The sequence below is a fragment of the Podarcis filfolensis genome (genome assembly GCF_964270895.1).
Source record: "Podarcis filfolensis genome assembly, chromosome: 6".
NCBI classification, from domain to species: domain Eukaryota; kingdom Metazoa; phylum Chordata; class Lepidosauria; order Squamata; family Lacertidae; genus Podarcis; species Podarcis filfolensis.
In genome coordinates, this window is record NC_139609.1 from 52,466,710 (window position 1) to 52,493,366 (window position 26,657).

The 26,657-nt window shown below is 45.5% G+C and overlaps 1 protein-coding gene across 1 annotated transcript in view; it reads right to left on the bottom strand.

The window, feature by feature from the left end:
• LOC310764286 (copine-5-like) overlaps nt 1–26,657 on the bottom strand; it is a 127,999-nt gene that overhangs the window by 95,736 nt on the left and 5,606 nt on the right. The window contains exon 2 of the mRNA XM_083617874.1: nt 1,016–1,056. Within this exon, the coding sequence (XP_083474000.1) occupies nt 1,016–1,056 (41 nt within the window). The remainder of the gene's footprint in view (nt 1–1,015; nt 1,057–26,657) is intronic.

A 26,657-nucleotide genomic window follows, 5' to 3' on the forward strand; every position in this document is an offset into this window, starting at 1 on the left:
GGTGGAGATCAGTGAAAACTGCTTCATTCCCCCGTTCTGCTGATGCCTGAAGCACTGATTAGATATGACCCATGGTATGTGGACAGGTGGAAGTTGATTTCTGTAGAACCAGCCCAAAGTTCTACCCATCTGAAAGGGTGGACCATCTCTCCCCTCAACCATTTTTCACCCTCTGGCTCATGGATTTGCTTGTTCTTTTAGAGGCCCATCAGAAAGCAGCCTCAACATTCTATTATGGCAAATGCAAACACAAAGGCCAGTCTCTCATGGTTTAGGAACTATGGAAATCAAAACGAGATCTTAAGGGTGTCTGTTTAAATTAGCCAATAATGATACCTTCATTAATGTATTTGGCTCCCTTTCAAATACTCCCCATTAGCAAAAGCACGGTGGAGATGTAGAGAAGATTAATGAGGTTTTAATGAAGAGCCGCTGCCAAGGCACCGGTAAACTGGCTGGCAGCAAAGGCTGCTGCCCCACCAAGATTTGATCAGGATCTGTTGCTTGTCCTCCTTCATCTGCGTGAGCTGCTAAGGATGCTGTCTATGTTCCCAAAGGGACATCTCAAAGAAAATGGCATTTTGCAAGTGGAGCCACCAACCAAAGTGGAGGGCTCCTCTTTAAGGTTCTAGCCAGCCAGCCATGTTGCCAACCAGGAGTCAATGAATCCAGAACACTACCTGGCAACTTCAACTTCAACTGATGTCAATGGAAGAACTAAATTTATGTCTCAGAGGTTAAAATGAATGGGATTTAAACTGCTTAATCTTGTTCAGCATGCTCAAAGAGTGTGGTCTTTTATTCATTCATTTAAAGCATTTATAAACTTCTTTTTTAAAAAAAGAAATCTCTAAGCACAGGGAGGGGGGAATCTAAGCAGTGTTAAACTCCAAGAATCCATGCATTTGAAATGTAATGCATGGATTCTACAAGAACCTCTGTGAGCTAATCACAGAAGCCCTGTAGCCAAACTATATTTTACAAGGCAGTGAACCTATATATAAAATGTACATACATGGGTCAGATTTGGAGAAAGTATCCTTATCCAGAAGATTTCTGAAATGAAAGAGAGAGAGAGAGAGGAAGAATTACACAATTTCCAGTACAGAGCAAAACTAATAATAATAATAATAAACCAATTCAATTTAGCCCAAACAACAGAAGCCTTTCTACCTAGAATAGCCTAGTGGCCAGCCTGGGTGGGAGACACCAATCTGACAATACTGTCAAGGAAGATGCTCTGTTACACAGTGGTGTAACTTAGCTCAGCACGCATTGCTGAGGGTGCCTGGCTGTAGTTCCTAGCAGAAGGCAACTATATTCTATATCTATCTATCTATCATCTATCATCTATTATTTATTAATTTTCTTTTTCTCATAACAAATATCCAATATCAATAACATTCATTTTCCAGTTTCCCCCCCTCCTTGTTGACTTCCCTCAGCTTCCATTTCTGGTTTGTTACATAAAATGTTACGTTCTGCTGTGTATATATAATAACCGTTGCTCAGTCCCTGCTCCTGCCAACCTAGCAGTTTGAAAGCACATTAAAGTGCGAGTAGATAAATAGGTACTACTCCGGCAGGAAGGTAAACGGCATTTCTGTGCGCTGCTCTGGTTCGCCAGAAGCGGCTTAGTCATGCTGGCCACATGACCCAGAAGCTGTACGCTGGCTCCCTCGGCCAATAAAGCGAGATGAGCGCCGCAACCCCAGAGTCGGTCACGACTGGATCTAATGGTCAGGGGTCCCTTTACCTTTATCTTTACCACCTATACATCATCTTCATATAATTCTCTTTCAGCAATATACAGTCTGTAAATTTCAAAATCACTTTCCAAAGCCTTATCCAATCTTCAAATTGTATATTATGACCTATGTTCTCTGCCCACTTAATCATTACCAATTTACCTTCTTTGTCTTTAGTTTCCCATTCCAAAAGTATATTATAGGCCTTCTTCAATAGTTTGGAATTATCGTCTATAATATCCCTTTGGAATTTGGAAGCTGTGTAAGTAAATCCTCTCTTATTGTCCTCTTTAAAGATTTCGTTTAGTTGCCTGTGATGCAACCAACTCTGAAGATATTCCTTTATCTCATCATAGTCTTTAAGTTTTAGTTTTCCTTCTTGCTCAGTTAATAGATCTCTGTATGTTGGCCATATTCCTTTCTTTGTTGACGCTTTGGATGATAATGCTTCAACTATATTCTAAATCAACAGCACCCAAGTGTGTGTTTCCTTTCCACAGAACTCAACCTTTCCAATGCAGGCAGTGGCCCATATTATCTCTCGGTATAAAGATGATGATCTACATCAGGGTAGTCAATGTAGCACCTTCTAGATATGGTAGACCCCAACTCCCATCATCTTTGACTACTGGTAGAGCTGGTTGCGATTGATGAGAGAGATCGTCCACAATAGTTGGAGGGCTCCACATTGGTTATCCCTGAGCTATGTACATGGCAAGTTATGTCCGTGCAAATATGAAAGAATGGAACTGGAGGGGCTTCAGCAAACCTCAAAATATACATAACTAGTCATTCAAGACATCTAACAAACAAACAAACAAACAAACCCAATGGTTAAAATTAGAGTATAGTTTGCTATCATTATTCAAAATGGTGTCCAATGGTATCCACACACAGACAAAAACCCGCTCCTTGATCACAGAAAACTGAGTTACAATATCTTAATAAGTGTCCAAATGCACGGTAAACAACAGCGTTCCAATATACAATAGTAGAACAGAAGTCTTCTACCTGGCATTTCTCAGGAATTCTAATAAACTCAAAAACCAGTGCAGTTTTGAAAGGTTCAGTCCACCATCATGATTCAAGATGGTATCCAACTACATCCAAGCTTAGATGAAAACCATCTCCTTGATCTCATTGTGAAAAATGGCATGTCAAACTGACAAACAGCTTCAAAACGACTCTCTTGTAGTAGCAACCAAGTCCGTAGGCACATTCAATGAAGAGTTTCTTGCTCGGCTAAGTTGTTCCCAACTTTATGGAGATCTAAGCCCCATTTGTGAAGAATGCATCTGGTCTTGATGCGGGGAGGGACACACACACAAGCCCGTCTCGACATTCCTGCACATTCCAGATCCACTTCCCACATCCAGCACAAATATATGATAGGGACATGCTAAGCACATTCAGGTAAATGTGCTTAGAATCCTCCCAGCGGTTGGGAATCTTGTGTTATCAGGGTTCCTGATCAAAGGGCAAATTCTAAGCACGTTTACTCAAATGCACTTTAGAATCCCCCTTCATGCCATCATATTGCATGTAGAAATGTCTGAAGTGGAGCCAGCACACACAGGAGAATTGGAGTGAGGCTCCATGTGTGCCCCCTCTCCCTCCCCACTTTAAGCCTACATGTATTCACCTTGAATCCAAAAAAAGGTTTCACAAAACCATTTATTCTGAATGTAGACAGAATGTTGATTTATTCTTAATGTAGACCAGAATGTTGGCATGCAAACACCTTGTCCTCCAAGGTATTGATTTATTTATATCAATTATCTTCCCCATTGAAGAGCAGCCACATCCTGCATCCTGACAGATTATGGAGATTTTACGACTTTTTCTAAAGATATTAGGGGAAATGAATGGTTGATAGCACAAAGGAACTAAATAAGGGCTCATATATTGGAATCACCTGCGAAAGTGTTTGTTCTGCATTATTGAGTCCATTCTTAAATTGCCTCCATCTGGGAATGTTATGGCATGAAGACAAGGCAAACAACAATTTTATGTTCTGCAGACTTAATTTTGTAAATAAAGTAGTGAGAGCTGGACCATAAAGAAGGCTGATTGCCGAAGAATTGATGCTTTTGAATTATGGTGCTGGAGGAGGCTCTTGAGAGTCCCATGGACTGCAAGAAGATCAAACCTATCCATTCTTAAGGAAATCAGCCCTGAGCACTCACTGGAGCACTTGTGAAGCTGAAGCTCCAATACTTGACCACTTCGTGAGAAGAGAAGACTCCCTGGAAAAGACCCTGATGTTGGGAAAGATTGAGGACACAAGGAGAAGGGGACGACAGAGGATGAGATGGTTGGACAGTGTTCTTGAAGCTACGAACATGAGTTTGACCAAACTGCGGGAGGCAGTGGAAGACAGGAGTGCCTGGCATGCTCTGGTCCATGGGGTCACGAAGAGTCGGACATGACTAAACGACTAAACAACAACATAGTGTTTTCTCTTTATGAGCAATAATGATGTATCACAGAATAATTCTGTACTGAAACTATTACTGCCCTACACAGACTGCACTTGCCATGCTGACTTATGTGCAACTGAGGTTGGTGCTGGCTGAGTGGTCTTCTATGTAGATGATGTGTGCAATTTGGACCATACTGAATGCATCATCGCTACATGTAAATAATGCCCTATCTACAAATGGACTCTTGTAATATGAACAGAGGGGAGGGGGGAAAAGGCTGCAAAAATAATTTAAGAAATTTAAATTAAATTTAGATGAAACATTTGTTCCATGCCAGGTGGTGGGTTACACTTAGACATCTTTGTGTGTTCTATGAATAGGAAAGTTTGTCATACATTTTACTATAACAGGAATTTGTCTCAGGGTTTCTGATACCAGCACCCAATGTGTCTGAAAGTTTATAGCTTCAGTTCCTTCAAGATCCCTTCCCTCCCTTTGCCTATTTGATTAATCCACAGTCCTCAAGATGACAAGATTCTGGGAGCTGTCCACCACTTGTGGTGCTGAATGCAGTCAGAAAATTCTGCACTTAAGATCACAGAACTGTAGGGTTGGAAGAGACTACAAGGACCATCTAGCCCAATGCCCTGTGATGTAGGACTCTTTTTGCCCAATGTGGGACTCGAACCCACGACTAAGCATCTCCTGCTCTACCAGCTGAGCTATCTCAGATGAGCTGCTACCATAAAAGTTAGTGGGATCTTTTGCTGATTTGGATGAACTTTGGATTGGGCCCTAATGGCAGAGAGTGTCGGCAATGAATAGCAGAGATAATGAAGGATTAGAAAGGGCTTAATAGCATTCCAGTTTCAGAGCCAGAACTTCTCTGAATGTTTCTTTCAATAGCTTATCTTCAAAGCACGCAAGAGCACCAATTAAATGTAAGGAGATATGCAGACTGAGTGCAGAGGGAGCTTGCTTTAACTCACTGGCATACTCATTCCAGGAAACGATATTTCATTGCTTTAGAGACAGGCTCAACTTCAGGGATTGCAGCAGGTCAGGCTGTTGCATCTGGGCAATGAAGAAAGTTGCTTTGTGTCAGCACAACCATGTGGTTCAGTAACAAGGGAGATATAAAGAAGCCATAGTATTGTTTTCTCTCAATTGCTGTCAGTGAGCAGGTAAGGTGTGTTGGTGGGATTGCAGAGGGCACTGAATACCAGTCCCTGACTACAGTAAAACATGGAGAACCGAAAGCTGCAGTACAGGAAGTTACAGAGAGTACTAATTACTGAGTGATTCATCCACTGTAATTCTTTCTAAACACTCGGAAGATTTAGGGGCATCTTGAGAAGGATAATCTATCCCCTTGTCTTAGGAAGTGACAACCAGTGATTAAGAAAGCAGAAAAACTCTACTTGGCCTGTTAACACCCATGGATAATGAAATCAGAGGGGCAGAGAAATTCTGGGGAAGCTGTCAGTTATTGTTGTAATTCCTTGGGCTGCAGGAGCGTAAAAGGAGGGTGGGACTGGAGGTCACAACTGCACTAGCCTTTTTTTTTGTTTTGTTCTTTGGTGTGACACTTTCCTGGCACTTTTTGACGTCCGATGCAAACAGCTGGTCCTACCTTGCACACTTTGTACACTTGTCCTCTCACAAAAATATGGATGTGAAGTACGTAAATCTCCAAAGATGGAATATGCAGTCTCAAGTAACGCCCTGCCAGACTTGTTTCCACGCATGGGCTCTGGTTTGCAGCAACTGGTGTTGAAGCACAAAGTACTTTAGAAGTGATTTATAAATAAGAAAAGTAGAGTCTTCTTTTTGACAAGACTGAAAAATGTGGAATCCATGAGCCTCTAGCTGTAATGCTGCAGGAATTCTTTGGTTGAGTAGGATGTCCTGCCCTGCAGTGACAAGCTGCAATTGCTTGACAACGATGTGCAGAGATGGTAGAATTTGTGTGGGTGGCCACAGCAAATTACCTGAATGACCCATTAAGCATGAGAAGCATACAGAGAAAAAGAAACCCCCTCTTGTCCCAAATGAGACAGAATAACATGCAGGGAATTGGCTGCCTTACATGCAGCTCACCCTGAAGCAGAAGAACAAGAAGTGAAGAAGAACTGAAAACAGAACAGTGTGAGAGCAAGAGAATGAAGTGAAAAGAGAAGGAAACCAAAAGACCAGAAATTAGAAATATAATAATTCCAATCAAATGGGGACCATTTGTCCTTCAGACAGTAGTGCTGGCCTTTTGATGCTACCTAAAATACCACTCTCCTCTCAGCATTGGTTTCCTCAGGGAGTTCTTGATACATCACCCTCGTCCCTCCCTCCATAGCGTCTCTCATTCCTGCAATAATAAACAGCCCATTGGGATAGAACAAAACCTCCTCCAGTCTCTCCATTCATTGAGCAGCTATGACTTTCTGCTGGAGGACAGGGCTTGGATAACGATCCCGCCCCCAGCTCCCCCACAAAATAAAATAATACCCTATTGGCAGGGTAAGTCATACAAGGGCTGCCAGAAAATACAAAAAGATTCACTGCACATGAACTAAGCAGATTGCAGCTGCATCACACTTGAAGGAAGGGAAGGGGAGCTAGTTCAGAGCCGATGAAGAAAAGCAGGAAGAGGAAGCAAGGGGAGTATGAGGCAGGTCCACGGGGAGGCAGCAGAAAGGGTCAGACAGTGAAGCTTCCAGTCCCAAAGGGAAGACTTAAAATGTCTATTGAAGGCTCTCAGTCCTGTCTACCCAGCTATTTTGTGTTATACATCAGTAAATACAATAATAGCATGTTGAAGGTCTGAGTATTCAGTCCTCAAAGCCTTAGGGAGCCAGTGTGGTGTAGTGGTTAAGAGTGGTGGACTCCTAATCTGGGGAACCGGGTTCGCGTCTCCGCTCCTCCACATGCAGCTGCTGGGTGACCTTGGGCCAGTCACACTTCTCTGAAGTCTCTCAGCCCCACTCACCTCACAGAGTGTTTGTTGTGGGGGAGGAAGGGAAAGGAGAATGTTAGCCGCTTTGAGACTCCTTCGGAAAGTGATAAAGCGGGATATCAAATCCAAACTCTTCTTAGGGGAACTCCCTGGTTCACTGGCCCCACACTCACAGAAGTGTATATTAAAACAACAACAAAGACAGGCACCCCCTGGTCAACATTAGGCACTTTATAAATAATTCTTTTGAGAGAACAGGAGACCTGTGAAGAGTGGGTGGAGCTAGAGATGCAAAAGGTCAGGAGTGTGGGTGTATTGGGATCTAAGAGTGGAGAGATAAGGGGGCAAGGGCCTTGAGGGTTTTGAAGGGGATGGCGAGAAATAAAGGGAAACTAAACACCTCTATTTTCTAAAGCATCAGGCCCAAATCAGGAAACCAAATTAAGACCCAACTAGATTATGCAGGTGGCACTGTGGGTTAAACCACAGAGCCTAGGGCTTGCCGATCACAAGGTTGGCGGTTCAAATCCCCGCAACGGGGTGAGCTCCCATTGTTTGGTCCCAGCTCCTGCCAACCTAGCAGTTCGAAAGCACGTCAAAGTGCAAGTAGATAAATAGGTACCGCTCCAGCGGGAAAGTAAATGGCATTTCTGTACGTGGTTCGGAAGCTGTATGCCGGCTCCCTCGGCCAGTAAAGCGAGATGAGCGCTGCAAGCCCAGAGTCGTCCGCAACTGGACCTAACGGTCAGGGGTCCCTTTACCTAGATTATCAGAGGAGATTGTGAGGACTAAGGAAGGTTTCAAAGCACTCTGGGAACAGGACCTACAACTGGTGACTGAAGACAATCTCCGGAATAATGCTTTGAAATCTGCTTCCACAAAGGTCAGAGGGAATTCTCCCCAAGTTGCCTTACATTGCCCTACATTGGCCCATCTAGTCCAGCATCCTGTTCTCACAGTGGCCACCAGAAAAGAAGAGAACAGGTAATCTTTGTTGGGTGGCGGTGGCTACAACTAATGTTCAGAATGCCTTTCTGCCAGGAGTGCATCGTTGGTGAATGTTGTTAATGGGATATGGGAAATGAAAGCGAGTGAAACTGAATGTAAATGTAGTCTCTTCACTGCATCAACAAATAGGAGAAATGAGACACCAATCAAAGTGTCATTTGTGAACAACAGCCCAAGCCACCCACATTTCTCTCCTGGGTGGTTCTAGCACTCTGACAAAAACTGTATGCTGACAGCTTCTCATATAGACAGACAGAAATGCAAACCAAAGGATGTCAATTTCCTTCTCAGCTAGAGACTATAGATCTAGGTCGCTGAAAAGGCAACAGAGCCTAGGTTTTTAGAACTTTATGATTACGGAATTATCTTTCAATCAGCTATTTGTGTATGTAACCCAAAATTACTCATGAAAGAAACAATGAGAAAAATAAGTTATGAGTTTTGGGGACATCAGCTTTCCAAGGATTTAAAGTCCACAGAAGTACAGTCATCCACAAGGCCTCATTGCTGAAGTCACTGGAGGAAGAAAATTTAGATGGTTAAGGCTAAGGAGCCTGGCAATAGTGTACAGTGTAGTGTGACAGAGATGCTAACCTGGCCTCCTAACCTGACAGACAAGTCACTGCTGCTTACCAGGATTAGACAGTGATTGGCATGGTGCGGTGCAAACACACCACAAGCAGAAATAGATTGACTGCACTGGTGCATTTGCACTGCACTGCACTGCCCTCACCACTGCCTCTCTCCTCCCAGAAGCAGCAACTCGTCTGCTGGGAGGTCAGGTAAGAGCCTTTGCCCCACTGCGCTGTCCACTACTGGAGCCTGGATGTCCCCTCTTGACACTACTAGGAAACACCTTTTGTTCACCCAAAACAATCCCAGTAGCAAACACAGGCTATGATGCTGCCACATATGTAAGCCAACACATACCCCATGGATTTTGCAGATATCCAACCTTGAATTTATAAATTCACTTAATAAGCACACAGAGAACACAGCTGAGTTATATCTGGGGGGGTGGGAAGGCATACATTTCAAAAAGGCACTAGTGCATAACAATTTTCATTCTTTAAACAAATAATGTGCAGGTCTGTACTGGATGTTCCCTAATTTCAATATTCACTTTGAAAGAAGCACATTTTTGTTAGGGTTTTAGAGGCTGGCGGGTATGTCATTTTTGTGACACTGTTAATGATGTAATTTATCATAATTATTTTAATGTTTCTGTTCATTATGCATTATGCTTTTATATTCCATTAGAATCATAAAATTGTAGAGTTGGAAGGGATCCCAGGGATCATCTGGTCCAACCCCTTGCAATGCAGGAATCTCAACTAAGGCATCCATGACAGATGGCCATCCAACCTCTGCTTAACAACCTCCAAGGAAGGAGAGTCTACCACCTTCTGAGGGAATCCAGTCCATTGTCACACAGCTCTTACCATCAGAAAGTTATTCCTGAAGTTCATTTGGAATCTGTTTTCTTAAATCCATTGGCTCAGGTCCAATAACAACAACAACAATTTATTATTTATACCCTGCCCATCTGGCTGGGCTTCTCCAGCCACTCTGGGCGGCTTCCAAAAAAATATTAAAATACCGAAATACATCAAACATTAAAAGCTTCCCTGAACAGGGCTGCCTTCAGATGTCTTCTAAAAGTCTGGTGGTTGTTGTTCTCTTTGACATCTGGTGGGAGGGCGCTCCACAGGGAGGGCGCCACTACCAAGAAGGCCCTCTGCCTGGTTCCCTGTAACTTGGCTTTTCGCAGTGAGGGAACCACCAGAAGGCCCTCGGCGCTGGACCTCAGTGTCCGGGCAGAACGATGGGGGTGGAGACGCTCCATATATATATATATATAGCTCCTCCAGAGCAGGAGAAAACAAGCTTGCTCCATCTCCAACTCCCTCAACCATATCCAAGTCCCTCAACCATAAGGCTTGGTTTCCAGACCCTTGGTCATCTTGGTCGCCCTCCTCTACCAACATTCCAGCTTGTCAATATCCTTCTTAAATTGTGGTGCCCAGAATTAGACACAGTATTCCAGGTGTGGTTTGACCAAGACAGACTAGAGCGGGACTATTACATATAGTCACACTGTTGATTCATGTCAAAGTTGTGGTCCGAAATTGTGAAGAGCTGTCCTGAATCTTCCAACAAAGTAAGCAGCTCTTCAACGCCTGGAAGAAAACTCAAAACAAGGCGAGGCAAGTCTTTTTTATTATTGGAAAATATCTGAAAAGCTATCTGTAAGGAAGTTGCAGCATGCAGGGGAATCTCACCCTGTGCTTGTGAAACAGACTGGGAGCCTGAAGCCAATGTTTTGGCTGGTAAATTCCAATATCCAAACACTCCTCGTACTGGCTACCTAAACGCCGGACAGTGGAAGAATCTTTCTTGTGAATGCCCCTCCCTCTCTGATGCACACTCTCCACATTGCCTCTTTTTCTCTCCCATGCTCTCTTATGTATATCTCTATCTTGGAAGTAAGTCACCTGTCTGTCACCATCCTTCTCTCTTTTCCACTGTATCTCCCAGCAATCTCTCCCCACCACCACCCCAATTCCCCCTTTCTCTCTGTGTGTGTTACTGCAGCCCTTTCATTCTCTCTCTCCTCCCACTTCTGCCTTTCTGTTCCTGCCTTTTCTCCCAGACAAATACACGTCCTGTTCACAATGATGCTTCACTGCCACAAGAGCAATACAATGCTGTGCTTTCCAGACTCAGTGTGGTGTGGAGTGGCTTGAAATTTGGAGGGGGTGGTGTTGAGCAAGTTACCAGGTGTCACAGATATGTTCTCAGAGTGTGGATGCTTGGCAGACCAGAGGAAACTTAAGGTTTGCAGAACTGTTGTTGTTGTTTAGTCGTTTAGTCATGTCCGACTCTTTGTGACCCCATTGACCAGAGCACGCCAGTCACTTCTGTCTTCCACTGCCTCCCGCAGTTTGGTCAAACTCATGCTGGTAGTTTCGAGAACACTGTCCAACCATCTTGTCCTCTGTCGTCCCCTTCTCCTTGTGCCCTCCATCTTTCCCAGCATCAGGGTCTTTTCCAGGGAGTCTTCTCTTCTCATGAGGTGGCCAAAGTACTGGAGCCTCAGCTTCACAATCTGTCCTTCCAGTGAGCCCTCAGGGCTGATTTCCTTAAGAATGGATAGGTTTGATCTTCTTGCAGTCCATGGGACTCTCAAGAGTCTCCTCCAGCACCATAATTCAAAAGCATCAATTCTTCGGCAATCAGCCTTCTTTATGGTCCAGCTCTCACTTCCATACATCACTACTGGGAAAACCATAGCTTTAACTATACAGACCTTTGTTAGCAAGGTGATGTCTCTGCTTTGCAGAACTACCCCCCACCGAAACAAAACCTTTAGAAAAACCTTGAGTGCAGGGCTGAGATAAAGGCAGCTCAGTAAAGGCAGCTCAGTGGGAACAGAACACTGATTGACTGCTGGAAGGGAGGAATGGAAAAGGGAGCAGGGAGCGGAAGTGGATTATCATGGGAAAGGGCATAGCTGGCTAGGATCCTGAAGAGAAGCACTCCACACTGCAACATTTACCGGCACAAACTACTTCACGTAAGCATGTTGTGAAACTAAAGTGCCCGCTCTCAACTTCTCAGGGGGTTGAATATAAACAAAATGATTCCTCTTCAAAGCACCGGCATGCTGCAAATGGGCTTGCCATCTTTTCACTGGCAGGGCTCCTGTGCCCCTTGAAACCTGCAGGCTAGGTTGAAATTCAAGATTCTTTCCCATCATGGAGAAAACAGAATAAGGAAATTATGCCATGCAACTGCCAAAGAGACCGAGCTTTTGTCAGGGAGGAATCATAACCACTATCAGCAAACTATATAATGTGATGAGGTAAAAAATAAACTCTACTGCAAGGGAGAGCCAGCCCATTTTCTCTTTGTGTTGCGGTTTGTGGTCATTCTGACTGCCAGTGCATTTCAATATGTAGAATGCTATTTGCAAAAGAAAGCCTAAATCCATTTCAGCAGAACATAATTCATCACTATAATGTGCTGGTGATTGATTTACAACCCAATCCTTTGCAAATTTACTCAACATAAATCTCTCTTACTTCCATGGGGCTTGCCTCCTCTGTAAGTGTGCATAGAACTGCTCAACACATATATCACTCTCAACTCCTAGGGGCCCAGGGCAACTCCTTCACCCCCCCATAAAATATTTGAGGGGGCTGCACACACACTCAAGGTGCTGGACATTGCCCAACTTCCAATCTCCTCTTGTAGGTACAATAATGTTGCATTAACGCCTGGCTTGGAAGCACTGCATCAGAGGAACTTTTGCTATGCACTTCTCATAAGAACTATGCAATAACATGAGGGCCTCTAATGAGCTCTTTAATTTTCTCAGACTCATAACTCTGTTTGCATCCCCCTACGCTATCAGCACTTCCTGCTGCAAAACTTTTTCCTCCGCTTCCCTCTTGCCTTTGCACTTTACAAAGGGTGAGAAAGTCACCCTAAATATGATGACATGGCTGAAAATGTCTCTCCAGTATAATTTGTTTCCACGTTCCATGCAGTTCTGTTCAACCCTCTGTAATACAAGGTACATAATTGCCTCCTTCTCCTGGGTTAACTCCAGACAATTAAGCCCATCGAAGGCATCAGTTTTTGTCATAAACAAAGTACCTTGTGATGATCTTCTGTTCTCTGTCACCAACTGCAGGAGAAAGGCTGTTTTAATTCTCTCTCGTTACTTTCCACATTTCCAAAGGGCTTCAACTTTGCTAGACTTTTTAATTGCTTCATTATTCACTCTGGATATCCTCCCCCTGTCATTTTTTCCACCCCAAACAACAACTCATGGTTCCATGTGTAAAGTTAGAAAATAAGCTAAGACCCAGCTACCGGAGTTGCCTTCTTTTGTAAAATCTAGTACAAAATGCATTGGGCAAAACACTACAGCTGGTTAATCCATTTGACACCAGTCTCATTTAACATTTATACTTGGGAAATAATATTTGTCTCACTCTAAGTGGTCTTACAGTAGTGTCTAATGCGTGGGGAAAGACACATCTCAAATTAATGTCCCAATACTTAATGGAATGCCTCTGTTGACAGGAACCTGTCCATACCCTTAGATCAACATCTGAGACCCTTCTCCAGGTAGAGGAGCCAACTTGGGCCTCATACTGTGGGTGCCCAGTGGCACACACTTATTGACCTCTGTCCGCTGCTGCCACTCTCCAGTGCCATAGTGGAGACTTGGCCAGGGCCTCCACCAAGGGGCCTCTGTTGGGGACATGCTTCTGCAGCGGCAGTGGGGGTGGGGCAGTAGAACATGGATGCCCATGTTCCATGAAGATGGTGAAGGCAATGGCCCCGGCCCAGCCACTGCCGCAGCCCCAGAGAGAGGGAGGTAAGGCAGTGGTGGTGGCAAGTGGAGGCCAGGCAACCACAGTGAAAATTTTGTGGGGGCCCTGGAGATGGCACCAGTGCCTCTGGGTACCCGCTCTGAGGGAGATTCAGAGGATTGTGACAAAAGAGAGGGCATTTTCAGTAGTGACGGCTCTGCCATCTGTGGACACTCTCCCCAGTGAGGACCACCAGGCACCAACTTTATATTAGTTTTTGATTAATCCTGGGATGAAGGGTGGTATAGAAATTTTGATGCTGCTGCTGCTGTGTTGCTGGGAAGCCAAAGCCAATTGTTTTCTGCTTGTGCATGTGTCATGTGTCCCACATGTGACAGAGCTCTATGTCTCCACTTGGCTAGGGGTGCTCTCATAACTGCAACCGAGTCCTGCCATTTAGTCCCACAGGGAGTAAAGAAACAGTGTGGAAATGCCAGCTTCAGATGGAAACAGAGGTGATAGCAATGCCAGGTTTATTGCTGTGCTAAGTCAGAATTTCAAGTGGAAAAAGTGGATTTTGTAGGCTTCTACATGTCCCTTCATTACTGCACCAAGGAGCTGCTGGATTTCTCCCTGTGTTGAAGCTGCAAAAGGCATCTGGGAAAGGCAGCAAGAAGTAATTGGAAATGGGCTAGAGCTCAGTGGTAAAATCACATGCTTTGCCTCTGCTTCCAGCCCTGTGGAAACCTTCTGTCTGCAACGGTGAAGAGCTGCTACCAGTCAATGTCTATGTAGACATAGAGAGCCAGAAGGATCAATGTGCTAACTTGATAAAGGGCAGCTAGCTATGCAAATTGCAAGAGATAAATGAAGTTCTACAAGGTAAGAACTGTAGTCTAACGAGAGGAGAGACGGTTAATACCACACACTGAACATTAATTTGTGCTTGATTTAGTGCTGCAGAAATTAACACTTCTACAAGATCTACTGGAGTGTATATGCATATAACTTGAGGGAGGGAGGGTTTTGAGGGTAAAGTAATCTATATATGACTAAGGAGGAAGGAATACCAGTCTTGTACATCTAAGCAAAATAAAAGCAAAATTCAGCCAACAGGAGGGGAAGGGGGGAAGTCCTTAGAATCACAGGTCTTCTTTTCTCTTTGAAAAGTGAAGCCAGGCTAAACAGATCCAGACAGAGCTCCCAATTTCACCTGATCCAGAAACAGCAGCAGCAGCAAAATGTAGTATTAATTTACAGTGGTACCTCGGGTTAAGAACTTAATTCGTTCTGGAGGTCCGTTCTTAACCTGAAACAGTTCTTAACCTGAAGCACCACTTTAGCTAATGGGGCCTCCCGCTGCACTGCCAGAACATGATTTCTGTTCTCATCCTGAAGCAAAGTTCTTAACCCAAGGTACTATTTCTGGGTTAGCGGAGTCTGTAACCTGAAGCGTCTGTAAGCCAAGGTACCACTGTATTTGCTACTTACTAAAGCAAAGTAGCCACCCATCAACCCATCAACAGTTGGGAATTCAAAGACGCAGATGGGAGGAGGAAGAATTATGAGACTGCTCCTCAGCTGGTACAAAACAGGGAACCTATGTTGTAGCAAACTGTGTTTCCCCTAAAATACATCAGACAAATATATGACATACGACCCAGATTTTGCAATTGCTCACACAGTATATAGGCCAGTTCTATTACTATTAATATACAATCATAATAAACAAGAGCGAAAGCAGCTTCTTGGCACACTCTGGCTTTGGGAGGAATACAATGTAGGACTAAGTCACTGGTTACATCAGTGCAAGGATTTCTTCTTGCGCAATGTAATGTTCTCCTTCTCCTCCCCTCCCCTCCCCTTACCTCCCCATTACCCTTAAAAGCCATTCTTGGCGTTCCCCCAAACTTCTGGAGCAGATCTGAGGATGGCACTGGGTGCACACAGGGGGATGGGAAGTCATTCTACTCATGCAATTATTTAGTTGAATATTGCCCTTCATAAATACCATTATTTGCTCATGCCATATTTGGGATCTATTTCAAGTGATTGTGAAGGAGGTTCTGAGTTTTGACAATATAAATTCATTCTAACATGTTATCTCCCCTGTTTTTACTTTGGATTTTGGTAAAAACTTAATACAAAACTCTGCTTTAGCTTGAGTTTTATGTTTACTCCTACATGGAGCTTTCAATGTGTTTTATTTTGCTCTTTCTTGATGAGGTCTGCAGACTGAAAGAGCTGGCCTCCATCAGCCTCCCAGTGGCCCCCACCTAGGAAGAGATGCCAGGGTCACTCTTTCGGCACTGAGCCCCACTTCTGCCTACGAAACAGAAGTGCTGCCGGTGAAAATCCTGCCAGTAACCCATCAAAGGGACTTTCTGGGGTGGGGCTGAGCCATCCCACGACCACCATATGATAGAATTGCGCTTAATCCAGGCCTGATTGTTTCAACACCTCTAGGCTAGGGCAGCAATCTGCTTGCCCCTCACCTTCTGCTGGGCTGGGTGGGTGGGGGGTTGAGATTGTTGCCTTACTTAATAAATTGATGGCCATTCTATTCATGCCACCTGTACCTAAGTGAACTCTATCCACGAAAACATGGAATATTCTATCTTCACAACAACCATGTGAAGGAGATTAGCCTGACTGGCCCAGTGTGACTGGCCCAAGGCTACCCCAGGCCTCTCAGCAGGAATGTGAACTCAGCTCTTCCCAGCCAAAGTCCAGCACACCCTCTACTACATCACACCAATTCTCTCATTTTATCTTGCACACCTTTCAAGAAGTGTATCGACTCTTCCGGGAGAGTCAGAATCCGGTGATTCATCGGGATCACCAAATACATTCAGAGCACCAAAAATATTCTTCTAGAAAGTGAGGCAGTCTTATCTCTGCATCTATTAATTGGAAGCCACACGAGTCATTCAAATCCATTGACTTTTAGAAATGAAATATGCATAGTTTAACCTCACTGTTAACCCCCTCCATGATGCTGTGGAGTTCTATGGGGCTTGGGGGTAGCCATGGCAATAAAGCATTAAGGAAGAAATGTTATGCTGCATTTTCTGCCTTGGCAGCACAAGCTGCCCTGTGCAATAGAGGGGGATTAATATTCCTTGAAGAAGATCCAAGAGGGAAACCTGAGAGTCATCAGAGAAATGCTTTAATCCTATTTAAAGGCTTGTTAAGGCTGATGCTCAAAACTGGCACTGAAATTAGGCTTTTGCCCCCTTTCATATTTGCTTTGCATTAGAAGAAAATCAATCAGAATCCGGGTGTCTGGTTTACAGCTGTTGGAAGAGCGCAACTTCGAAGGCACGGCACCCACGGCTCTCTATCTCCTCCTTAATCACCCTCACAAACGCACAACCCAGAACGCCATCGAGTGAAAAACCCATCTGCTTTCATCCAGAGTCGGAGAGAAAGAAGCCTAGATAGGGAGATTTGTCAGTCCTGCTGTGGGCTCACTGGGATCTCAGCCTCCCCCTCCCTTCCCTTGTAGTGAGAGAGACCAAACAACTTGAAAGATGACGGAGGCTGTGCTTATTACTCCCTCAAGGATTTTCCAGTTAATGAGGCTGCCTCCCCTCGGCCCAAGCTCTTTACTCTGGTACCGTTTCAAGGAAGACCTCGGCTCGCTACAAAGGGCACTTTCTGAAGTTGCATTTTCAATCGCGCAAGAGTTTCACTCTCAAGTTAATTGTCTCCCAACTATATGCCGGTTGAAACCGCTTCCTAAGGAGGAGTTATGAAATGAAACCAAGCAATAACTCTCATAAGGAGAGAGTGGTTGCACATCTCACACAGAGCTGACTCGTGGGGTCTGCAAGGATGCAGCACCAGTCTTGTCTTCCAGCGAGGCTACAAGGTGTGGGTTACTCTGGGCCACTTTGCCCCTCTTGAAATGATGGAGATGTTCTGCCATTACCCAGCTTATCCCATGACAGAGCTACCATCCCAATTGCAGCTGCAGACACAGCTGTGGTGTCGCCGTAAATAGAGGTGGCAGGGATGCTCTGCTGTGCCTCACTGAAACGAGTCCTGGGAAGGAAGATTAATTAAGGAGGATGAAGCGAGTAAAGTAGAGAGAGGCAGAAGGGAATCATGCTGGAATTTAAGGGCGGGAAGCGCCTGTGGAAAAGCCAAGTACTTTCCCCCTTTGGGATTGATGGTCCTGTGCTGACAGCAGGAAGCCAGTTGCTCTTCCATCAGTCATCCTGATGGCTGCATAGACAAGCAGGGAGTCTCTTGCTGTGTGCTGAAGCTGGTAGCATGTGCTGACTGCAGAAATGGGCAGGGCATGTTGCAGACTTGAATTAAGCAACACAAAAATACTACAATAGCATTCCTCCTTTACATTAGAGGCTAGAATTATTGGGTCTGTGGTCCTTCCTCATCCCTGCAGTGCACCCCTGGGATTTGCCAAGATCTAGTAGAATCTTCATGACATTTGTGCAGCCATCCCATCAATGTCTGGTTGAGTAAGGATTTAACCCTGGTCTGCCAGGCCATAGATGCGGGTGGTGATGTGGTCTAAACCACTGAGCCTCTTGGGCTGGCCGATCAGAAGGTCGGCGGTTCAAATCCCCGCGATGGGGTGAGCTCTCATTGCTCTGTCCCAGCTCCTGCCAACCTAGCAGTTCGAAAGCATGCCAGTACAAGTAGATAAATAGGTACCACTATGGCGGGAATGTAAATGGTGCTTCCGTGTGCTCTGGTTTCTGTCACAGTGTTCCATCACACCAGAAGTGGTTTAGTCATGCTGGCCACATGACCCGGAAAGTTGTCTGTGGACAAACGCCGACTCCCTCAGCCTAAAAGCAAGATGAGCACCACATCCCATAGTCACCTTTGACTGCACTTAACCATCCAGTGGTCCTTTACCGTTTTTACCTTACCGAGTCCAACACTCTAACCATTACACCATACTGCCTCTCATTACCTTTCCCAGGCCTGAAGAGATGTACAATGATAACCCAAACCATAGAAACGCAGTGAAAACATAAACCAAAACTTCCCATTCGTTCTTTCTTTTAAGCCAGAAAACTGCAGCAGCAGCAGTACAAAGCTTTAGAGCCAAAGGCTTTTTGGAAAAGATAACTCTTCATCTTTTCTGAAAAGCCAACAGGGAGAAACAACTAAGAAACAACTGGTGACCCTCTTCTGGGAGGTTATTCCACAGCCTTGGGGCAATTTGTCATAAAGGTCCTGCAGATCCTAAAGAGCTGCAGGGGTCATAGGTTTCTAAGATGTGCATTTCAGGCCAGGCCACAAAGGACTTGAAAAGTTAAGAACCAGAACCATGATTTGGGCTCAGAACCTAATTGGCAGCCAGTGCAGCTGCAGACAATCAATTTGAATATGTTTCTGCATCCCTAAATCTGACAGGAGGCAGGTCTTGTATAGAACTCATTACAGTAGTCGCTCTCAGAAGTTATGCCAATTTGGATGAATGCAGATATCTCTCTTTCACTACTCCATCAAGAGGCACAGCCTTCGTAAATAGATATACAGTGGTACCTCAGTTTACATACACTTCAGGTTACAAACTCCGCTAACCCAGAAATAGTACCTCGGGTTAAGAACTTTGCTTCAGGGTGAGAACAGAAATCATGCTCCGGCAGTGCGGCGGCGGCAGGAGGCTCCATTAGTTAAAGTGGTGCTTCAGGTTAAGAACAGTTTCAGGTTAAGTACGGACCTCTGGAACAAATTAAGTACTTAACCCGAGATACCACTGTATCCAATATTGCTATCTCTTAACTTAAAGCTGTGTAGTAGCAGGCATGGTGGAAAAATAGCTCCTGATAACCCTTGACACCTGCCTACCAAAAGGCAAAGGGGACTGTGAGAGCAATCATAGACTCTGGGCCTGATCTGATGGAGCAATTGCTACTCTATCACAGGTAAGACAGCTCCCATCTAGAGCATTAGGACCATCTACCGCCCCCCTTACCTCTATCTTGACTGGATTCAGTCGCTGATTGTTTGACCTCATCCACAGTAAGTGCAGTGAGACTTAAGAGTAAACATGCCCAGGATTAAATTGTCACTGACCTATATCTCCCTTGAATGTTTCTAATGCACTTCGAAGTCATCTAAAGTTGTGGCCATAGTGACATCATTTAATTATGCAACCTGCTGCACTCACACAGGATCCCCACACGACTTGGAAGCTGGAGTTTCCAGGGCTCTAAATCGGCAGGGAATCTATGCAAGAAGGTTCCGCACTAGGTCAGTGGCTCCTAACACACTAGCAGCATGTGTGTTGGGATGGTGTCACCTTTGCTCACTTGGATGGGGCCAAGGCAGGGCAAGGCGGTGGCAAAGTCGGGGCTTCACAGACACTGCAGCTGAGCCACTGCTGCCAATCCAGCAACAATTTAGAGGATGGTGATAGGGTTGTGCTTTCTTGACCTGGAGAAGCCCTAGCCTCCGAAACAGTTTGAACCTCATCTTCATCAGAGTCCTTGCACACTGCAAAATCCCCAGGCCATGACCTGTGGAGTTAAAGGGCTCGTCTTCACTCTTCTTTTGCCCAACTCTAATCGCACAGAGAGTGAACTTATGGTCCACATCTGTAGATGGGTGGAGGGTCAGCCATGCTGACCTTGGAATCCTTCTGCGACTTGTGGGGATGAAATACACTGATTTAGTGAATCTGATCCCTCATGAAAGCTCTGTTGAAACATTAGAGCCCTTCCCCCGACACTCTGGAGTGAGCCTTTCCATTTGCAAGGAGAAAACAGAAGGTCAAATTTAGTAAAATATGGAGCTGGAAGCAGTGAAATAGCTTCAAAATATCCAAGCTTTGAGGAGAAAAATGAGATTTCCCCCCCAAACAGCTGGCTTCTTCATTTGCATATGCCAAAGGTCAAGCACTGAGATCACAGGCTGCTACAGGAGTGAGTTGTTACTTTGGGCTTCCAGCTGGCTCCCCAAATCAAATGTGATTTATCATTGTAATCTATTATCCTTGTGCATTATATATTATAGATTTGAATTTACATTCACAGCGTAGCTCTGCTGGGTTCCTTGCTCTTATTGTATTACTGAAATATTGGAATATTATTTCTTTCGCAGCTGCATGCAATCATCCTGACTCCTTTTATAATCTGCTCTGCTCTTTTCCTTCCCTTGTGCGTAGGGATGGTTGCAGGGAGAGAATCTAAGTGGTGCTGGCCTCTGAAATGGGTTTAATCACCAGAAGAGGAATAGGGAAAACTTTGGCCCTCCAGGTAGACACCAACGCCCAGCAAGGCCAATGGCCAGGGCTGATGGGAGTTGTAGTTCTTGTACATAAGAACATGAGGAGTGTCTGCTGGGCCAGGCCAGGCATCCTGTTGTCATGGGGGTCACCCAGATACCTCTGGGAAACCAGCAAGCAGGACCTGAGCGCAAGAGCCCTCTCCACTGCCACCCCATGGCTGGCTTCCAGCAACTGGCACTCAGAAGCAACACTGCCTCCAACCCTAGAGGCACAGCATAGCCATTCTGGCTAGCAGCGATGGATAGCCTTTTCCTCCATGAATTCATTCAAGCCAACCAAGCTGGAGGCCATCGCTGCCTCCAATATGAGCGAGTTCCCTAGTTTAATTATGCACTGTCTGGAGAGGCACTTTCTTTCATCTCTTCGGAGTCTTCCAATTTTCAGCTTCACTGGATGCCCATGCGTTCTTGTGTTGGGAGAGGGGGACGAAAACATTTCTCTGTCCATTTTCTCCATCCCCTCTGAGCAATGGGATTGGGCAAGTAAGTGGGCACTCTTGTGAGTAGGCTGCTCGTGCCTGTCCATGTGATGGTGCCTCTTAGGGGACAGAGGTGGGGTCCACTCAGCTGGTTCACAGGTGCAAGCCCCTCCCTAGTTGCCATGAAGATCTCCTAGCAGGAGCCAGAGCAGGGGCTGGTTCCTTCATGTCTCCCTCATCAATGGCATCTGGTTGGCCACTGTGAGAACAGAGTGCTGGACCAGATGGGCCATTGGCCTGATCCAATCCAGCAGGCCCTTCTTATTTTCCTCCCTGCCACTATCATCCCATTCCTCTTCCCACCCCCACCAGTCCTGCCAAGGAGTTTTTGTGGGGCTCATGGCACAAATGACTTTCAGGAAAGATGAAACTCAGACTAAAAGCGGGGTAGAAGAAGAGCTGACGGTGTTGACCTAGTTTGGGGTTTCCCTGTACTTTGTTGATTGGGTAAATCTCAGAGCTGCTAACAAAAACAGAAAAACCCCACCATCTTTCTGCATTCACTCTTTGGGGAAACACAGAAGAGGAGACAATGCTTCTGGCAAGTCCAGACCTGATAGCAGCTACATTTACACATTATTTCTCCTCCAAAGCTCAGTCACCACCTCTGTGACTGAGAAGCCAGTAGCTAATAGGAGTTGCTGACTGCCACAGTGGCGTGATGAAGGGGGCAGCTGGATTTCCCTTGCTTACCAGTAGCAGTCAGAAGCGGCCGCAGAGGCAGGATATGTCTCAGACATCACCATGCATGCACACAGTTGCTGAGTGGCAGTTCAGGCAGCACAGGGCAAGCATATCGGAAGGAATTAAACAGAGCGCTGGGCAGCTCTTTCGATCGGGCAAGCAGAAATGTTTGCCCTGATGGAGTGAGCTGCCCTCTCCTCCCCCTGCAGGCTGTACTCCCAATCTGTCCTCAAGACAACTGAGGGGGTGCAGGGGACATGTGGGAGGAGGGGAGAAAGCCCCATTACACGAGTGGAACGTGGTGGACTCTCCTTCAGCAGAGGTTTTTAGACAGAGGTTGGATGGCCATCTGTCAGGAATTCTTTAGTTTTGATTCCTGCTTTGAAGGAGGTTGGAGCAGATGACACTTGGAGCTGCCTTATAACTCTACAATTCTAAGTCCTTGCAGAGGCAGAGCAAGGTCTGGGCGGTCCACCCCAGGGGTCATCCCTGAGGGAGGGGTGACAAAATCCCGGCTGGGCCCAATCGTGGCTGGGCTGGATTGCACCCCCCAGCCTGGCCGGCGTGCCAGATCGCACCCCCAGACAAGCCGCCATGCCGGATCACATCCCCCCTGGCCTAGCTGCCATGCTGGATTGCGCCCCCCCAGCCATGCTGGATCACCCTGCCCCCTGGGTAACAGGTGGGTGGTGCACCATTACCCTGCGCTCCCAACTGGAGGAGGCAGGCAGGCAGGCAGGCAGGCAAGGGACAGGACAGGAACGAGGCAGGCAAACAAATAACAAAGGGGGGTGGGAATGGGTGCCACACTCCCGTCCCGTCCCTCCCTATGTGCGGCTTGCCCTGCCCCTGGGCGCGCCGCCCCAGATACCCAAGAGGCTTTCTTCCGCCACTGAGTCCTTGCACAGGGAGGGCTCATTAGTTGAAATCCACCCTCTGGGCAGCATTCAACTAGGTCTACTCAGAATAGACCTATTGAAATCAGTGGCCCTAACATAGTTATGTTCATTAATTTCAGTGGATCTACTCTGAGGAAAACCTAGTTGAATGCTTCCCATGGTTGTTTCCTGGCTAGTTTCCCTCACGGACAACAACAGCTTATGCCAGGGCAACTAGACAGTGAGCAACCATGTGTCTGTGCCATGCTCAAAGAACCACCACTGCTTCTGCCTCCTGCTGTCTGCTACCAATGTAGGCAGGAATCTTCCTCCACCTCAGAATGACCTGCTATAGCAGTCAAGGGTTTCTCTCGTTGAATGGCTTCACCAGCCACTACTGGTATGAGTTAAATGACTCTATGAGAGTGACGTGCCCCAAAAGGACTCAAGCTGTCTCATAACGGAACAAAGATATAAACTTATAAACTACAGGACTCTCCTCACCCCAGAACACTCTATACACACGAGCTCCGCTTGGGGGTGATTCAACTATAACAGCCAATATACATACACAGAGGACTGTGTAGTATATATCCTCCTCCTACTCAAGCACACAAAGTGGCTCTATCATATATAAATTAACACCAGGAATCACTTATATGAAATATCTTCTTCAACACTGACAGCTTGGGTTGATAACAGTAAGAGGAGCTCCTTTTTTTTGTCCAAGCTGATCTTGGTCAGCCGTTCCTTTTGTGGTTTAATTTGTTTGTGTGTTTGTTTTCCAGCTCAAACTCCACAGGGTATCATTGCAAGAGCAAAGGCATGGTTGGTCTGATTTCTTGTGATAAAGAAGGTGCATTATTTAATCAATCCCATTGTGCATTTTTTTTATTATTAGGGGAGAAAAGGGTAAATCGCAGGAGGAATCATATCTTCTCCCAGTGCTTTCCCAGGCCAAAGTGCCAGAATTATTATTTATTATGATTATTATTTATTGAATTTATATGCTGTCCTATATCCGGATGTCTCGGGGAGGTTCACAGAATAAAATCAAAATATAAAACCACAAAATACATAATCAAAATAAAAACAACAACCCAATAAACCCCCTCCCAAAAAAACACATTTTTAAAGTGGTGCAAACGGGTGGCCAATTAGGGAGATTCAAAGGGTTCTCCATTACAGAGGGGTTTATATGTATTTTTCTTCCAAAGATGGTACTAAAATTGACAACTCATATTTCAGGTATTATGAGAGGTACAGACTCAAAAGGTTTGTCTCCTTAAAACCTCCTTGAATTAAGTTCCAAAATTTGGATCTATTCCCCTCAATAACCGTGAGAAACAAAGATTTCCAAAGATTTTCATAATGCACATTTTTTCTCCCTTATCCATGTTTTATACTCTTGCCATTGCTGTTGTAGAAGAGAAATGTGTTAGAACTATTAATATGGGAGGAAAGGTGGAAGTAGCAAGGAAAAAAAAGTTTGCCAAGATGTCGAGTTCTAAACATGGAAAACCAAAAGATCACCAATTTGACACACTGAATAATAAACTGCTTAAACAAGAGAATTCCTTTTTTAAAAAAATCTATTGAAATGTACAAAAAAGGAAATGGTTAAAATAATGCATTAAAAATATTAAACCTATTGCAGAAAGAAGGGCCACCAAACTACACAGCACAAATGACAGATATCTGAACGAAGGATGTCGACAAGGCAATACCAACACCTGGCTTTTTCTCCCCCCACCCCCCTAGGTGTTAAATCTAGAAAGAAAGAAAAAATCCCATCACAAATGGAAGTGCCATCAGAAAAGGTTTCAGAGCAAATTGATAGGTTAAACAGTAATAAGAGACTCGTCCCAGACAATATTCACCCAGGGGCTCTGAAAGAGTTCAGATACGAAAAATCGTTGAACTGCTCATTCCAGTTTGTAACGCAAGACAGCATCTATCTTGGTATCAAAGAACTGGAAGGCAGACAATGCCACACAAATCTTCTTAAGTAACATCTGATGTAAATGCAGGGCAGGGAGGATAGCAGTAATGATCACTAGAAGCAGAGAGATGAAATTCTTGAATAGAAGTGGCATATTGAAGAAGAAGACGATGACGACGACAAAGAGATAAAATTCTAGAATAGAAGTGACATGTTGAAGAAGACTCAACATGGGGAAGGCTCCATAACTCAGTGGCTGAGCACATCAGAAGAGACTTGCTGCATCAGACCAAATTCTGTTTTCCACAATGGTTGACCAGATGCTTATAGGAAGCACACAAACAGGACATGAGCACAATGGCCTTCTCCTGCTGTTATAGCCAACTAGTATTGAGGCATGTTGCTTCTGATTCTGGAAGTGGTATATAGCCATCATAGCTAGTGGTGACCAGTAGCCCTTTCCTACATGCATTTGCCTAACCTCACTTTTATATGCCTGTTGTCTTTGTCCATGGAGTTTTCTTGGCAGGGATACTGGAGTGGCTTGCCGGTTCCTGCTCCAGGTGGATCACGTTTGGTCAAAACTCTCCACTATGACCTGTCCATCTTGGGTGGCCCTGCACGGCATAGCTCATAGCTTCTCTGAGTTATTCAAGCCCCTTCGCCACGGCAAGGCAGTGATCCATGAAGAGTCCCATGGACTGCAAGAAGATCAAACCTTTCCGTTCTTAAGGAAATCAGCCCTGAGTGCTCACTGGAAGGACAGATCGTGAAGCTGAGGCTCTAATACTTTGGCCACCTCATGAGAAGAGAAGACTCCCTGGAAAAGACCCTGATGTTGGGAAAGATGGAGGGCACAAGGAGAAGGGGACGACAGAGGACAAGATGGTTGGACAGTGTTCTCAAAGCTACCAACATGAGTTTGACCAAACTGCGGGAGGCAGTGGAAGACAGGAGTGCCTGGCGTGCTCTGGTCCATGGGGTCACAAAGAGTTGGACACGACTAAATGACTAAACAACAACAACAACCACCTCACTTTAAAGCCATTTAGGCTAGCAGCTATTACCAGATTTTAGCCCTCTCCAAGCATTTGGGCAGGGGTGGGGGCAGGGAACCTCTAGGGGAAGGCCTACATGTGCCAGCCCTGACCACAACAGGCCCATGAATATTGGGTGTATCAGATCCACCTTGAACTTTGTACACTGCATGGGATTGTCTGAAGGGGGCTTCCAAGCATGTTGGATGAATTTGTCATTACTTCAGATACTAGGTTAGAGGCTATGGTGCCGCTGGCTATGGAGCCAGCTCAGGTTCCTGGCTCTGAGCCTGATACTAGTGATTAGAAGACCAGGAACTCGAGGCTAGAAGGAGCCCAGTTAGATAACATCACCAGGGTCTTTAGAAGCAGGGCCAGGACCATCACAAACACTTTCTCTTGGGCCTGAGTAACTGAGTGTCTCCCACAGTACTTTGCCAGTCTAACAGCACAGGAAGCACACCAGCAGGAGACCATGGGATGCAGAAAATGTGCCCTTCTCCAGGACAAAAGGTTGGCACTATTGCAATCCCTAGTTCTCCAAAAGGGAGCAGAGCCTAGGAGTGGAGTGGAGGCAGAAGCTTGAAGGCCTCAGTTTCCTTCCAACCCTTGTCAAAGCAAGTTGCCCACTAAGAGCTCTCCATGGTGCTAAGGCAACTGATCTCCTTTGTCCCCTGGGCTCCTCCACAGGACCAACAAATGGACTTTGAAGCCTCCTTGCAATTGGAAACACATTGTGGGCAGGTTTCCAAGCACGTTCAACTGAACCTGTGTACACATCCCCTTCAGACCTTTGTGCTAAACATGCAAAGGACAGGAATGAAGTCGGGTGGGGCCAGCATGCATGGGATATTGGGGGCAGGGGTGGCATTCCTGCCCCACTCTGTGCATTTTACCCTTGTGTGTTCA